This window comes from Chlorocebus sabaeus, chromosome X (genome assembly GCF_047675955.1).
Source record: "Chlorocebus sabaeus isolate Y175 chromosome X, mChlSab1.0.hap1, whole genome shotgun sequence".
NCBI classification, from domain to species: domain Eukaryota; kingdom Metazoa; phylum Chordata; class Mammalia; order Primates; family Cercopithecidae; genus Chlorocebus; species Chlorocebus sabaeus.
The window spans coordinates 24233401-24249460 of NC_132933.1; the positions used below are offsets into that span (position 1 = coordinate 24233401).

At 38.4% G+C, this 16060-nt stretch overlaps 1 protein-coding gene and 1 pseudogene across 8 annotated transcripts in view; both read left to right on the forward strand.

Annotated features, from left to right (window-relative positions):
• SMARCA1 (SNF2 related chromatin remodeling ATPase 1) overlaps positions 1-5671 on the forward strand; it is a 77347-nt gene extending 71676 nt beyond the window's left edge. For 2 of the 8 annotated variants that reach the window (XM_007992645.3, XM_007992648.3), the window contains 2 exons: positions 3984-4125; positions 5127-5671. In XM_007992645.3, the coding sequence (XP_007990836.1) occupies positions 3984-4118 (135 nt within the window). In that variant the 3' untranslated portion in view covers positions 4119-4125; positions 5127-5671. The remainder of the gene's footprint in view (positions 1-3983; positions 4126-5126) is intronic. The other 6 variants (XM_007992646.3, XM_037989115.2, XM_007992647.3 and 3 more) reach the window with 3 other exon arrangements.
• Positions 5672-15447: 9776 nt separating this feature from the next.
• LOC119620989 (5S ribosomal RNA) lies at positions 15448-15565 on the forward strand (annotated as a pseudogene).
• Positions 15566-16060: the final 495 nt, after the last annotated feature.

Genomic DNA, 16060 nt, shown 5'->3' on the forward strand with positions numbered 1-16060 from the left:
CCTAACTTAGCTGTATTCATCACTCATGCTGTGCAACATTTCCCAAGTTGATTTCTACCAAACGTTGTTCCAGGGTGTGCAAATAGATGACATGCAGAACAAGAGTTCTGTGTTCAGATAGAGTTGGGACATGCTGATGATACTGAATCCTGCCATCCACATTTCCACTCTGCATTAGCATGCTAAAAGCTCTGAGAAGTCCTATCATAAAGACATTTGTTTAACATTTTAAAAAACCAACATTTCCCATATACATTTGAACACAGAATTTTTTGCCACAGCTATTAACACTACAGAGCAGTTTTCTATTTGTTATTTTCCTATTCTTTTCTGTTGTCTTTATTGTTTTTGCATCTCTTCTTTTCCTCTTATGTGCTGTTTTTCTCCAACTTCATTTTTAAATCCAGTGTGGGGAAATGGTGAGAGAAAGAGATAATTAGACTATAGAATTGTGGAAACAGTTTGAGGTCCTATGAACAATTCCCTGTAATCCCCCACAAAATAGGAAGATAAAGATGTACAAGAGTCTAGGAGAATATATGAAAGGAGAAATTATAGAAAAAGAAGTGATTTTGACATCATGAAATTTCTCATAGTCATTTCATAGTCAATTATTCAATAAATGAGTCATTTTTTATTGGTAATCTAGCCTTTCTCCTTTTAACTTCTAGTTTTAGCTAGTGTTCTGTTTACGATAACGTATGTTGCATTAGGCAGTCATGAAGCATGTGAATAAAAAAATGGAGCTATTATCTATAGAGAACATGACATGACCTATGCTAGGAAGGTAACACCTATATCTGCCCATTCCTCGATGTCTTTCTCTAGAGTCTTAGATTATTTTTCTGTCTGGAGTAGTTATTGACAGGTTAAAAGGAATTAAGGTATGAACTAATTACACAGTCCATTTATAGTCATTTTGAGGTATTCTACTTCCCTGCATAGGAGGCTGTCTCAAAAGTATTAGTTTTTTTTTCCGAATCACCCACATGAACCATGAATATGTATCTAAAGATATCTCCAGTCACAAGCAACTATTACTTATTGAGAATAATAATAGCCAGAGGATATAGCTTAATGATTCACGAATCAGCTTTACATAAAGACTCTATTTAGTCTCCCTAGAAACCAACGATCAAATCTCATCAGGGTCAACTTAGCCCTTTCTATAATAGATAAATTGAATAACATGCTGTTTAATTTGTATGTGTGTTATTGAATGAAGCTATGAAGAATATTTGGTCTGCATACTAAAGATATCACTATTGTTTTGTTAAGTAAGGAAAATTTCAGAGTTACTGTTGGTAAATTATTTAACCCAGGGTAATTGAAGATACACAAGAAACTTGAACATGCCAGTATTATGTTAGATTATTTTTAATAGGTAAACAATAATTCATTAATGAGTATTTTTTTTTCTGGCTAGACTCTCTGGTTTTTTGCCTCATTTGGGGTTTCATTTAGAGCCTAAAATTCATTTGCCTGGATAGTTGATCTTATTTTGTATCTTACATTTCCTATGTTGTATGTCATTTTTTTTGGATTTTATTTGGAAAGGTAAAACTGAATTTTAAACAATTTTTCGTTCTTAAAAAGTTACAAATTGCCCAAGACTTAAATGTTCATTGCAGAAAATTTGGAGAATTCAGGCTAGTATCAAGAGAAAAATAAAAGTTATCAATGGTCCTACTCTCAGAGATAGCCGCTGTTAACGACTAGTAATGTTGTTAATATTCTTTTAGCTTTTCTGTGTATATATATAATAATAATATGTGTCTGTGTATTCTATTTCCAGATTACCAAAATTTTAGTTAGTTCCCAGTTTAACACTGCTCTAAACATTATTTTGTAAATCTTTGTATACATCTCATTTCCTTACAATGAATTTCTGGGAATGGAATTTTTAGGTCAAAGGGTATTAAAATTTTAAGATCCTTCATTGAAATTTCCAATTCGCTTTTGAGAAAGGTAGTGTATTAGTCAGCTTGGGCAGCCATAACAGAATGCCACAGACTGGGTGGCTTAAGCAATAGGAATTTATTTTCTCACCGTTAAGGAGACTGAAAGTTCAAGTTCAGGGTGCCAGCAGGGCTGGTTTCTGGTGTGGCTTCTCTTCCTGGCTTGTGGATGGCCACCTTCTGCACATGACGTTCTCATGTGGCCCATTCTTGGAGTGCATGCAGAGAAAGGGAGAGCTTTGATGTATCTTCCAGTTCTTACAAGGACACTAGTCCTACTGGATTAGGGCTCCGCCCATATGACCTCATTTAACCTTAATTACCTCCTTAAAGTCCCCATCTTCAAATGCAGTCACATTGCAGGTCAGGTCTTCAAATGAATTTTGCAGAGACATACCTCAGTCCATAGCAGATAGTAGCATTGACATTTCATCATCAGTGAATGAAAGTTCCCATTTCAACATCTTATTGTCAATACCAGATATGTATACCATATATGTGTACATGCATACAAGCATTGTACATATCATTGCTAATTTGATGAAGATGGCATTGTTTTACTTTGCATTTCTTTGGTCATTAGTTGCAGTGAAACTTGATTTTAATGTTTGGGCCCCTTTTTTTTTTTTTTTTTTTTTTTTGGTGAGTTTTCTATTCCTGCACTTTGACCATTTGTGTGTGTGTGTGTTGGGGTTGTTCTTAATTGCCAGGAAACCTACATTTTCTCTTGAGTGTTTGGCTATTCTGGCAGACATTTTTACTTATACAGAAAAGGAATCATATCTTAAAATATTATTTATCCTTTGATATTAAACTATTATTTACCTTTAAAATATAGCCAAGTATACAGGGTTAATAAATATATGAGATTCCATATTAATGAATCATATTTAATGCTCACCATACATTCATAAAAAGTATTTATAATTTGCATGCATTGATTTGCTGACAGTGAAATATAGGTAGTGGCAAGGTTAATGTAGAAATCTTTTCAGGTATTATTTGCTCTGAATTAATAAATACAGCAGTGTTTACTGTGATGTGGTCCCCAGAACTCTGATCCCACAAGATGCCCGGTGAGAAGAAAGTCTGTTGGTTAAGTATTTTTGACAACTGCTGCATCCTGTATGCCTAGTGGTTCACAGTGCACATAGGAAACTGAAAGGCTCTGAGAAGCTATGTAATAAGTAAATCTGTTTAACTTTTGTAAACTGAGTACTTCCAAAACTTATTTTGACCATAGAACATCCCCTTATTTTTGTTTATGTGATTTATATTAACTTTTTATTTTGAAATATTTATACATTCACAAAAAGTTGTAAAGAAAATGTACAGAGAGGTCCCATGCACCCTTCACCCAGTTTTCCCTAATAGTGACATTTTGCAAAACTATAGTGAAATATCACCACCAGGAAATTGACATTCGTATAATCTATAGAGCTTGTTCAGATTTCATCAGTTATACATGTGCGTGTGTGTGTGTATGTGTGTGTGTGTGTGTGCAGTTCAATGCAGTTTTGTCATGTGTACAGTGGTGTAACCTCCACCACCGTAGGACTCCATTGTGCTATCTCTTTACAGTCACACCCACCATCTCTCCTCTCCCTAGCTCCTGGCAACCATTGATCTGTTCTCTCTTTCTATAATTTTGTCATTTAAGGATGTTATATAAATGCAATAATATGGTATGTAACCTTTTGAACTTAGCTTTTTTTTACATAGCATAATTCCCTTGAGGTTCACTCAGATTGTTAACTATATTAATAGTTCTTTCTTTTCTATTGCTGAGTAATATTATATGATATGGATGTATCACGGTTTGTTTAACCAGTTATCCATAAATGACATTTACCCCCACTCCTTATTTTTAGTGCAATCTATTAATACCCTGTGTGAATATTTTTCAGAAAAATGGCAGTTTTGGAAATTCTGTACCACAGAAATCATACATTTAAATAGTTGTCAGCCTTTTAAAGATTATGATTGGGTTGCAGAAATTAAAAATCTTTTTATTACTTCATTTAGGAATTCCAGAGACGCTGTAACACTCTGATTTCATTGATTGAGAAAGAAAATATGGAAATTGAGGAGAGAGAGAGAGCAGAAAAGAAGAAACGGGCAACTAAAACTCCAATGGTAAAATTTTCAGCATTTTCCTAACTTTTAGGTAGATCCCATTTTTTTTTACATAATTAAATTGCCTATATTATGTTTAATGCCATAGTGATACTTATAAATAAAAGCTGGTTTTATGAAATGCTAATTTGTTTTGGACAGAAAAAGAGTTACATCACTACCATGTTTCTTATTTGTTTGTAGAACATATGGTTAGGAACTCCCTAGTAACTAGGCTTAGTATTTAAAAAAATTCCTCATGAATCTAAACAGAAGTATAATGCAAGCGAAATCTTCTGAATTGAGACTAGAGCTATCATGGGGGTAGCAGAGGGGTAAGGGTGGGATGGGATTGGGCTAAAGTTGAAACTAGGAGTTCTGATTTGATCAAGTAAGTTTTCTGATGTTTGTGGAACTATGAGTACAAATGGGAACTCTGAGCAGACAACAAAGCATTGCTTGGTAATAAGTGAACTGTTGAATTGATAGGATAACTTGATTTTAATCTGGTCAGGTTGCTTTGTATAGCTGTAATTTAAAATATTCTTTAATAGATCGTATTATTTGAGTGTGGTTAAGTAAACTGCCATATTTCATCGAATCTAAGATGCCTTCCATTGTAAGACACAGCATTATTTTATGTACCACTGAGGGAAAATGCTACCACGTGTAATTTGTCGTCCGTTGTAAGATGCATCCTGATTTCAGAGATGCTAAAATGTGAAAGAAATGTGTATCATAGAAGATATGAAATATGGTATGTTAAAACCTATCATAAGTTTTTAAAAAATATATACTCACAAATAAAATTTTGCCCAGAAAACATTAAGTAGTTCTTTAAGATAAGAGTACATTTATAATACCGTGTGTAAGTAGATACTTGATGACTATTTTTGATGGGTATTTTATGTCTTTTCATAAAAAGAAACATCTTTGAAGATTATTTTACATTGGGTTATATAGTTTGTTGGGCTATATAGAACATTAACTGTGAATATAACATTTAAGTGAATATTCATGTTAAAATTTTTTTTTAATGCATTTGCATCCTAGATTTAACATTGTTGGGCCATTTAAAATGTGCATATTGGAGCAGAACATTAAATCTGTTTCCATTTTAGTCACAGAAAAGAAAAGCAGAGTCAGCTACTGAGAGCTCTGGAAAGAAGGATGTCAAGAAGGTGAAATCCTAAAGCCTAGAAATAAAGTTTTAAATGGGAAACTGCTATTTTCTTGTTCCCATCTTCAAATGCTAATTGCCAGTTCCAGTGTATTCATGGTACTCTAAGAAAAATCTCTTTGGTTTTGATTTCTTGCATATTTTATATATTTTACAATGCTTTCTACCTGAAATGTGTAGCTTTATATTTTATGGCATTCTAGTATTTTGTGTACTGTATTTTGTGCATTTCATGTCTTCATCAAGATCCTCTCAGTCCTTGTTCTTTTGAAGCTTGTGCTGAGGTTTTAGCTTTTCTATGTTTTATATGCCGCTGCTTTGAAAGAGAACCTAGATTCTATAGTTGTATTATTGTTGTTTCATACTTTAAATTTATATGGCTGTGGAAAAACGAATTAAAATGATTTGAGGAGAAAGACTTTTTCACTTCTTTGTTGCTTTCTTTTCTATTGAGTCTGGGCTTGTATGTGTTACTGCATACTGTGATTAGCATAATACTTGTTTCTTTGAGGTCATCTAAATATTTTTTTCCAAAGGAATAAAGGGTGAGGAAAGAAAAATATTAAAAAAACTAATATTTGATACTGTGCTTGCTGTCAGTATGCATTACATTTAAATTATTCTCTAAATATTCAAGTGGGAAAATATAATAAAGAAATGTCTATAAGAAATTTAATTATTTCCTGGTTTTTTGTGCAGTAGAAAGTAGTTGTGTTTACTGAATTGTATTGTTTACTACTGTGTATTTGGTTCAAAGTTAAAGCTTTGCTTGCTGACTTGTGTGTGATCTTCTGTCCCATAGAGCCAGTTCAGAAGGGCCTGAGTGTAACATGTAGAATTATTAACAATTAAGTTTAGAGTATGAAATAAGCACTATGCATGCAGAAGAAGGGGCGCTGCGTTTGTCACTAATACAGTTATGCTCAGGTAACAATCTCAAAAGTGTCAGAGGTTTTATACACCAAGAGTTTTTTTCTTGCTCACACTACATATCTCATGCAGGACAGAGGGATGTGGGAATCGGAAGGGATCTGCTCCACATGGTAACTCAAGGTTCCAGGATGACTAAGGCTCTGCTCTTTTGTGGCTGCAACGTCTGGAACATGTGGCACTTAGGCTCTTTACTGCCTCAGCCCAGAAATGACATGTGTCACATCCACTTATATTTCATTGCCACCAAAGTAGTCCTGTCATCCTATATACCTGAAAGAGGGCTAGCAAATGTAGGGAAATAAATGGAACGTCTTACATTACGGCCTCTGTCACAGAGACTGTCAGTTCAGGAATGAACCTGGGTCTATTACATGAAACTTTTAGTGTGGAATTAATCAGAGTCTGGGTCAGATTGTAAGAGAGCAGGGAAAATGGATCTGAATCTAGTGTGAAATACACAACAAATAAGTAAAGCTGAGAATGCAGGATAATGATGTTAGTTCCAAAACAAGGTTTGGACCACTAAAGAGTTGTCTCTTCCCCCTTCCAAGATCTTTTTGCATTTCCTATCAGACTCTCTTGAGTGTACTACTAGCAAATTCTGGGTAGCCCCTGAGTGTAAGTCAGCATTCTTCACATCCTCAATCTTCATAGAGGTTCTCCAACAGAGGAATAGATCTTCTAGAACAACAACCGACTGTCTGTGGGACTCTTCTAAGTCTCCATTCATTGTCCGGATTTTATATCTCTTACTGCCATGTTTCTGGTTGGATTATTTTTACTGTTTCCACTATTAGCACTTAGACTCTTGTACCCTGTTGGGGATTGGGGTAAAATTGGGATTCTATTAAGAGACAAGGTTGGGACAATATTAGGGGACCCAGGGATACCCAAATCTATCCTTGGCTTAACTGCCTTTTCTGTAAGGAAGGGAGGTTAAGGTGAGCAAAGTAATACTTCACTAGCTGGTGCTTTGGCTGCAAACTCCAGAGCTCTTCAGCCCGAAATCTAACCTTGGAATTTTCTACTCCAATGATATGAATAACTGTCGTTAGTCATCTGTGCTGGAGAAAATGATACCAGAGACTTTTACTGATAACCCCAAGTTGTATGCAGTAGAAAACAGCCTAATAAGGGTCTGAACTCTGATCAGTCAGTTCAGCCTTTCTTTTCCTAGGGAGCAGTGAAGATGGCGGGTGGGAGCTGGCACAGTTAGGGTCTTTGAACCCCAACACGGACATTTAATAATCTCTAATTCTCATTCTTTCTCTGGTAATCTAAAGGGGTCGGTAGCTGAGCTAATATGTGATTCTCTACCTTAGGGGAGAAAATCTGCAGGTAAGTTCTTTTCATGGAGCCATTTCCCTGTTCCATAACATGGCTGTTATGAGTCTTTCTTGGACCAGAGAGATGTGAAATTCAGGTCCCCAGGGCCTTCAATGGATGCTTCTGATGTCATCCTTAGAAACTTGTGAAATAGTTTTATTCAGGACTTAACTTAAAGACCACACTATATATTTAGTGAAAAATTCATCACCTATTCTACTTCTCATCTTAAAGTATGTATAGCTACATTGTTGAATCTAGCCTACCAAACAGACCCATACAGTGAACACCAGATGATAGCTTAGTCCAAATAGTAACATCTTGGAAATACAAAATGCCTCAAGTCTGAATATGAAACCCCTCTTATTGTGAAATTTCCTCAGAGAAATTCAACTCCCATTGAAAATGTAAAAGTCCCAACAAAGAAGTCCCATTTCAAACAAGTGGCCTAGACATGGCTGCCATGTTGGGGAGATAAATCTGGATTGTCAGTTTACTATGTCAGCTGTATGGAGGCCAGAGGAAGCAGAAGAGAGTGCTATATACATGAATGCAGTCTTATAAAGCATAATGACTCTGCTCACCAGCAAAAATGGTCCAGTGGATTACATTGGAATCTGACCCAACCTGATTCCTTGTTTGGAAAATGTACAAGGAGGAAAGTGAGCACAGAAACAGAGACCCTGAGTGGCTTCCTTCACTCAAGGCCTCTATCTGTAAAAGATAAGCAGTGAATGAATTTCCCAACAACCCTAGATCTTCCACAGAGGTCCTTGTAAAGCTCTGTCTTGATTCATTGGCTACTCAGGCTCTAATTTCCTTAGAATCAAAAGACGGTAGGTGGTGAGCTCAGTAATCTCTTGTTTTTATCATAGCCATTAGTATGGCTTTATTGTATAGTTCTGTGTTTTTCTCTGGCTACCTAGCCTACGAGTGTTAGGCTATACTTGGATACTTGTCAGATTACACAGTTTTCCCATGAAATGTGTTTCCAAATTTGGTTCTTTGTCTAAGACTCCCAGTTAAGAGAAATTTTTGAACTAAAATATTTGCAGCTATCTTAGTTGCTAGGTGTTTGGTTTGAAAAGCCTCTACCTAACTGGTGAATCTATCTACTGTCATCAAAATAAAATGCTGTTATTTCCCAATTATTGGCAAAAGTCCCCACTGTGGTCTATTGTTCCCCCTCTATGGTGCAGTAGCCAGTGCAGCTAAGAGTCCAGGCCAGCTTCAAGGCCACCACATGTCTTTCTCTCCAGGTGTTCTTACCAATTCCTGAAATCCTCAGGTTGTTACCAAATTTCCAACTTCTCTGAGTATTCCATCTCATGTTTCCTTCATCTCCCCAAGCCATCCTGCCTGATAGACAGGAGTAAGATTTTTCTGTGGTTGAAATACACATAGCTAATACTAACTGTCCTGTCACCTATCCCTCAGCCTTATTATTTCTGTGTGCTCCAACTGATTTTTATTTGCCACTGTCTCTTTCTGAAGGCTTTTTCAGAGGCCTAGAAGGCTTCTCTACCCTCCGCATGGTAGGCTGGAAGAGCTAGGGATTAACACCTCTGGAAGTGACTCTGAATAAAAAAACTGATGGGAGTTGGTGTAGGAATACCCCAACTCTCTTACCTCTTGAGCAAGGTAACTAAGGTATGTGATTTATAGTTCCCCAGAGTTTACCCACCGGATTAAGCTCCAACCACCCACAGTAGCGGCTGTCTTGATAACACACTCTATTAACTGCTTTCTTTTCCCTGTATCACTTCCCTACTCACCTGTAGGTATTTCCTTATGTCAGCTCCTGAATAAACTACTTGAATTAGAATCTTTGTATCAGCATTTGCTTCTGAGGGAACTCAAGATACTTGCCTTGTGTGCATAGCTCTTCTTAGCCCTTAGTAATTCATTTAGAAAGCATAGGGTGTTTAATAAGAGTAATGACTGGATAGCATATTATTGATCTGTTCTTATAAATTCTATTCCCTCTGTGAACAGCTAGTGGGTGGTATGACTGAATCAGGGTATTCTGCACTGGGAACCCCGAGCTCTTCCAGGCTACCTTACAGAGGATAGAGAAGCCTTCCAGGCCTCTGGAAGCTAATTAACAAAAGAAATTTTCTTGTATCACCAATAGCTATGGTATTGGGTATTATCATTAGGCAGAGGTTACAAGGTTCTCAAGTGTTTGGTAAGGCCAAAGCTGGTGCCCAAGCTATTGTCTTTTTAAGTGTTCTCCATGCTAGCTGGTATTCCTTCCCTGTACCAGTGTTTCATTTAGATATTTGGACCAAGCATTGGCCTTTCTTACTGTAATGCAACCATTACGAAAGCTTGTTGATAACAGGCTCTTTTCATCTGTTGGCCTAGTGACTTGATCATTTGTCCCTTTCCTGATGCATTGCTCTCCTGCTGAGGAAACGTTCATCTAGGCCACTGTAGTCAGATCCAAGCTATATCTTTCCATTGACTTTCAACCCTGTCTGTATTGCCCCCAAGATATGCTTGGTTAATTTCTGATCTTCCTGTGATATATATACTAGAATTCATCAATATATTGGATTACCAAATTATGTGGGCTGTCTACAAGAGTCTCCATATATCTATGGGAGGTTGATGGTGAGCATTATTCATCTCACAACTGTCTACCTCTTTTCATGAATAGTTTTGAATTAACATATATCCTTCAGTGGTAGAGCTCAAAGCCTATTTGCTATATCCAAGATAGAAAAGATCTTTGCATAAGGTCTCACCTTTGCTAGAATATTTATTATGTGACCATCATCATCATCATGTAGGATTATTCAGCCCTCTCCTGAAATCAGCTGTAAGTTTCCAAATGCCATTTGTTTTTGTACTGGCATTTAGTTTTGTACTGGCAATAAGATCACTGCTGAAATATAACTTACCCCTTTCTACTAAGATTGTCATGGTATTTCATCTACTATTTCCTAATGTATGTTAGCTACACTGTTTACAGTTAGGTAGATGGTTTCCTTTGCCTTCATGAGAAATGATTGCAATTGGGTCTGAGATCTGGGTGCTGTATCTGTGTAGGTATATCCTTTTCTCCTTTCATATATGTCTATCCTGGTTTCTAAGATCTCAAGCTTTCTTCCTTTCCTAGTTTTGTTTATTGAGACATGGTCTCATTCTGTCACTGAGACTGGAGTGCAGTTGTGCAATTTTGGCTCACTGCAGCCTTGACTTCCCTGGCTCAGGGGATTCTCCCACCTCAGCCTCCCGAGTAGCTGGGACTACAGGTGTGCACTGCCACGACGGGCTAATTTTTTGTATTTTTTGTAGAGGCAGGGTTTCGCCATGCTGCCCAGGTGGGTCTTGAACCCCTGGGTTCAAATGATCCTCCCGCCTTGGTCCCCACAAAGTGATGGGATTACGGGTGTGAGGCGCCACACCCAACCTCCTTTTCTAATTCTTTCCTGGCTTGCTTCCCACCACTTCCAAAGCAATAACTATCTCCCGGGCAAGAGTTTTTAGTTCATTTAAAGTATCCTGTAATCTAACACATCCTATCCTGTAGTCTAACGTATCTTATAATGTAACCTAACCTAACCAAGGGCCTTTATTTCCAGGTCGACCCAATTCTCAAAACCATGGCATTCTGGATATAGTTATTATTTAATGCCCTACAGCATTCTGGATATAGTTATTATTTAATGCCCTGTTGACTTTTGATCTTTTTTCTTTCATTGACTTTTACTCTTCACCTCAGTCCGAGAGTAAGCTACTGTCTCCATGTAGTGAAGGTCTCAATCTCTTTTTATGAGTGAACTCTACCTTCCTTCAGTGATTGCATCCACACTCTGAGGTCTCTAAAGTCCACAACCATAATTAGACTCTTGGCCGATGTTTATTGAAGATTCCTGATCAGGAAAGCAACTGCAGGGTGTGTCTTGTCTTTTGATTAGGCCTTGCAAATCACTAAGGGTTATTTTTTTAACTCTATCTTTTCTCCACAGATTCTTATATTAGGGTTTATGCAATGTCCAAATCAGAGTCAACATGAGAACATATGGTGGGGAAGGGACTCAGAAAACTTCAGAGGCGGCCATGACACCTCAGAATTTTATGTGACCATCATTCTCTATCTCTGGATACAAGTTAAAACAAAGTTCAGAGGAACAGAGTCTAGGCCTGTCATCTAAGTTAGGTGTATGAGTATTTGGATCTAATGATCCAATAGGCCAAAAATGTCACACACTGGAATTCTGTTTATTTTAGGGAGACCTAGCTGCAGAACCTTGTGGCTCCTGCAGTTTGAAGTCATGGACAAGGTTATCCTAGCTCCTAAAATGAATATTTACACCAATACCAGCACCTGCCTTTTACACATGGGAGATTATACACTGGCCCTACAGCAGCAGTGCTTCAAGTTTGAGGACTAAACCTCAGTCTCTTTTGTGGGACTTTATTCCCCAAATGTCAGTCCCTGGGGAATACAATTGCCCTGTCGTCTTGAGATCATATCAGTGTCAGGGACAGAGGTGAGATCCAGGCACCATTAAGGGATGAATTATGGTAGTGATTGGCCAGGTGACTTGGGAATATTTAAATTCTGCCTTGGCCCTGTCACCCTGGTGTGTTCCACAAGAGACACATGTGATTAAAGAGTGGCAAAGGAAGTAAAATAACATTGGGGGCATGACCCCCAGACTCTATTTCAGCACTCTACTAAGCTGACCACAAGGAAGCTTAGAGTAGAGATAGTGTGGAACTCAGAACCCAAACAGGATAAATAGCTTAGCATTTCCCTTAAGCCAAAGTCAAATTTCCAAATTTGCCATTCAAATGAGAAAAAAAAAAATGTTACAGCCACCAGCCCCAGAGAGAATGAACCCAGAAAGGGGCTTTCTACCTGTATGGGATTGTTTATATTCTCAGGGCTCCACCCAGTAAAAACTGTGGTTCAGCAGCGCCCAGGAATCTTGCCCATCAATTCAGCACTCCTCCACTACTTGGGTAGGAGGCTGGGGAGCAGACTAGAGAGGAACTTTTAACTCCTTTGCCTGGAAGTCAATATGGACACTATGCTTGCTTAGATGCTTAGCTATGGCAACCAGGTACATTCTTTAGTGTGTGCTTGATTATGTGTTGATATGTGGCTGGAGCATTGACTAATACAGAAGGTATCAAAAGAGGTACCATTATAGAATGCAAACTCAATAACTTTCTGTGAGAATCACATCACCTATGTGGGACTTCTTATTTTCTAACACAGTTTTTGATTATTGGTCAGATTCTTTATCAGTGAACTTGAATCCTTGAGACAATGGTTTACTATACCATGATGTCACAGTATTTTGAGTCTTCTGGGAAATGGCAACTTGCTGCTGTTTATGATACTGGGAGAAAATGTGATACTTTCATATGCTATTATAAATGCACATACGCTGAAATTTGAATATGGATGGACTATGTTTTTAAACGATTTGTTTTTATTTTGTAGTTTTTAAAAAAGCAATGTAGACTATATGTGAATAGTTTGCATGCCATAATTTTCCGCACGTGGAGATCTTCTGCAATGCTAGGTAGGTGCTGTGGTATGCCAAGCTGCACTGCTTAAACCTCATAGAACTGGAATTAGTGATTTTCTCTCTCAGAATGCGGGGATATGGATTTGCCGTGCTGAAGGAAATCATTCAGAATCACATTCAGAATTTTCGGCTTTAGGCTTTGAAGACAACTACAGTTGGTTTGGCTTTATTTCAGACAGGCTCCATGTCAGTTACCTTTTGCTGCATAAAAATCTACCCTAAAACTCAGTGGCTTAAAACAACCACTTGCAACTCACAATTCTGTGGGTTAGCAGTTTGGGTTGGGCTCAGCATCTCATGGGCTCCGCTACTTTCAAGTTGTCAAATTCCTATTTATATGTTCAAAGAAATCCTTATAAGTTCAAATAGGGGTATTAAATTAAACTTCCAGTAAAGTTGAGTTCTTATAACCAGAATGGTTCGTAGTCTGAGAAGAAGAAAGCAGCATGCAGAAAAAAAAAAAAAAAGGCCTTGTGGTCAAAATAGTGGGGCCAAAACTGGGCAGTGAGACCAAAATGCCCTGTATTGTTTGAGAGTACCGTGAGGTTCAAGATATTTATTGAGGTTCAGGGATGGTCCTACCACCCCTATTCTGTCACTGGGTCAGAACTCAGACAAGCTTTTTTGAGGCAGGAGACCTTTACCTTTGCTACCTAAGCTGTTTGCTTCAGAACAGGCTTTCCTGTCACTTTTGCTGCCACCAAAGTTATCATGATTTGTGATCCCATAATTGCCATTATTTCCATGGATGGGGCTGGACTGACTGTGCCCTGTTACTTGTTATGACTAAATTAATGTTTCTGGGGCAAAATGTCTCAACTCCCATGTCACTGGTCCCTAAGTGAGATCCCCACTCAGTCCACCATTGGGCAAAGATGTTCCAGCAAAAATGGTTTGAAATTCAAATGCTTGAGTCATCTTTCTGGTCTCATAGTGGTTTGATCTTAGAAGCTTTGTTGCTCTTTCTGCCACTGGACCTTGGCCGTCGTCATCTCTGTCCATCCTGACAAATGTCACTAACTTTATTCATTTAAAATGTACTTGTCTATTTATTATTTACTCATTTGTGTATTCATGCATTCAGTTGTTCATTCATTCTTCATTTTTAATTGCACCTCAGGTTAAACCGTAGGGAGAAGGGGTTGTGGCCATGACCCCTTCTCTGACACAATACCCTTCAAGCTTTGTATCCATAGGGACAGTCTGTCTCTGTTTCTTTATTTTATTGCCCTTGCCTCTCATTGGCTCTGTGTCTCTATCATCTTGTTACTTGCTCTCACGTGCTCTTACACTCAAACAAATATAAATAGCTCTCTCCTCAGGCACTCTAGTAACTCGCTGACTACCTAAATAAGAACAGGTGGTTATTATAAGGACATCAGCCAGCAGGAATCGAGGCAGTTATGCTCTTCATCTCTCTCCGGGGCTACATGATGTCTCTCTCAATGTCTCTGTCATTGTCATTCTCTCTCTCAGCATCCCTGCTTCTCTCTGTATGTGTCCATAGCTCTAATCAATGGCCTACTGATTGTGTGCATGAGTTCTGCTTTTATTGTTACTTTTTCTTGCCATGATCCTTCGTAGATCCCTCTCTTCCTCAGGACATTTTTGGTAAACTGTAACTCTCATTTCTAACTGCTGCCGCCTTCACGTTTTTGAATGGGAGAAATCATATGGGCATAGATCATCTTCTGCATCAGGCCACATTGTAGGTAAGTGACTCGACTGACTTGGCTACAACTGGGTCAGGGGTATACCCTGTGGCTAAAGGGTGAGGTCATGTGATATAAAACTTGGCAGCAAGAGCAGCAGAGGTTGCAAGCAGGCAGTGGACTAACAGGCAGTAATTGACATTTTCATATAGTCTGTTTCTTGCCCATTAGTACGCTGACCTTTCTCCTATATACAATACCAAAGATGTCTCTGCCTAAAACCACCTACCTATTACACCTCAACCACAAACACGTGCTTCCAGGAGAGATGCAACTCAGTTTCATCTAGAAGCCATATGAAAGAATCATATTAAAAGCTGCCTGTCAGTCTCTGCCTGCAACCTTTAGGGGACATCCTTAAATCTTCAGTTCCTGGGCCTGCTTATGGTCTTTGGTTCAGCGTGTATATTGCATCCTTGCAGCTGCTTGGGAATGATGAATTATATACTGAAACCAGTAAGCATAAACTATTGCAGAGGAGTTCTTTCATCAGCAAATCTGACCAACTGGGGAATCTGCCTCTGGGAGGATTATCCCTGAGATGATCTAAGGGCAGCAGCAGTACACTTCTAGGTAATGTTGGCACTCTGGGCAAAGGCAACTTGAGGGGTTGGTTCTCAAACTCGAACTTGGATTGGAATCACCTGGAAGACTTGTTAAAACTCAAACTGGTCTATTGCCATATCACACTGAACATGCCCAATCTCGCCTGATCTTGGAAGCTAAGCATCGTTGGGCCTGGTTAGTACTTGGATGGGAGACCCCCTGGGAACATGAGTGCTGTAGACATTATTTAAATTTAATTTAAAAAAATCCAGAATGCCGAGCTCCATCTCCAGAGTTTCTGATTCAGTAGATACTTGCATTTCTAACAAGTTCCCAGGTGATGTTGATGCTCTTGGTCCAGGAATCACGCTTTGAAAACTGCTGTTTCTAGGGTGCCAATTTGAATCCAGGCCTTTGGTGGTTGAGCTGAAGGTGGGCTTTGTTGTCTCGCTGTGTGGTAGTTTCAATCTAGGAGAATTTCACTAGGTCATCTGACAGTTATGATCCTTGGAAGCCCTTGATTTGTAAACTCAAAACAGAGGTCTCCCTGTGTTATCCCTCCTGGCACCTGGATTGCCACTGTTCCTCATATGCTGATTGTGATGTCCATACTCACCTGGGATTAACTGTTACCACTTGTGTCCAACCCTAGCTCCTCCAATCCTCTTTTTATATAGTGATACTTTTGTGATCACTTCTTGAATTCTCATTTCCTGCCAGGAAGGACTAATGCCCCAT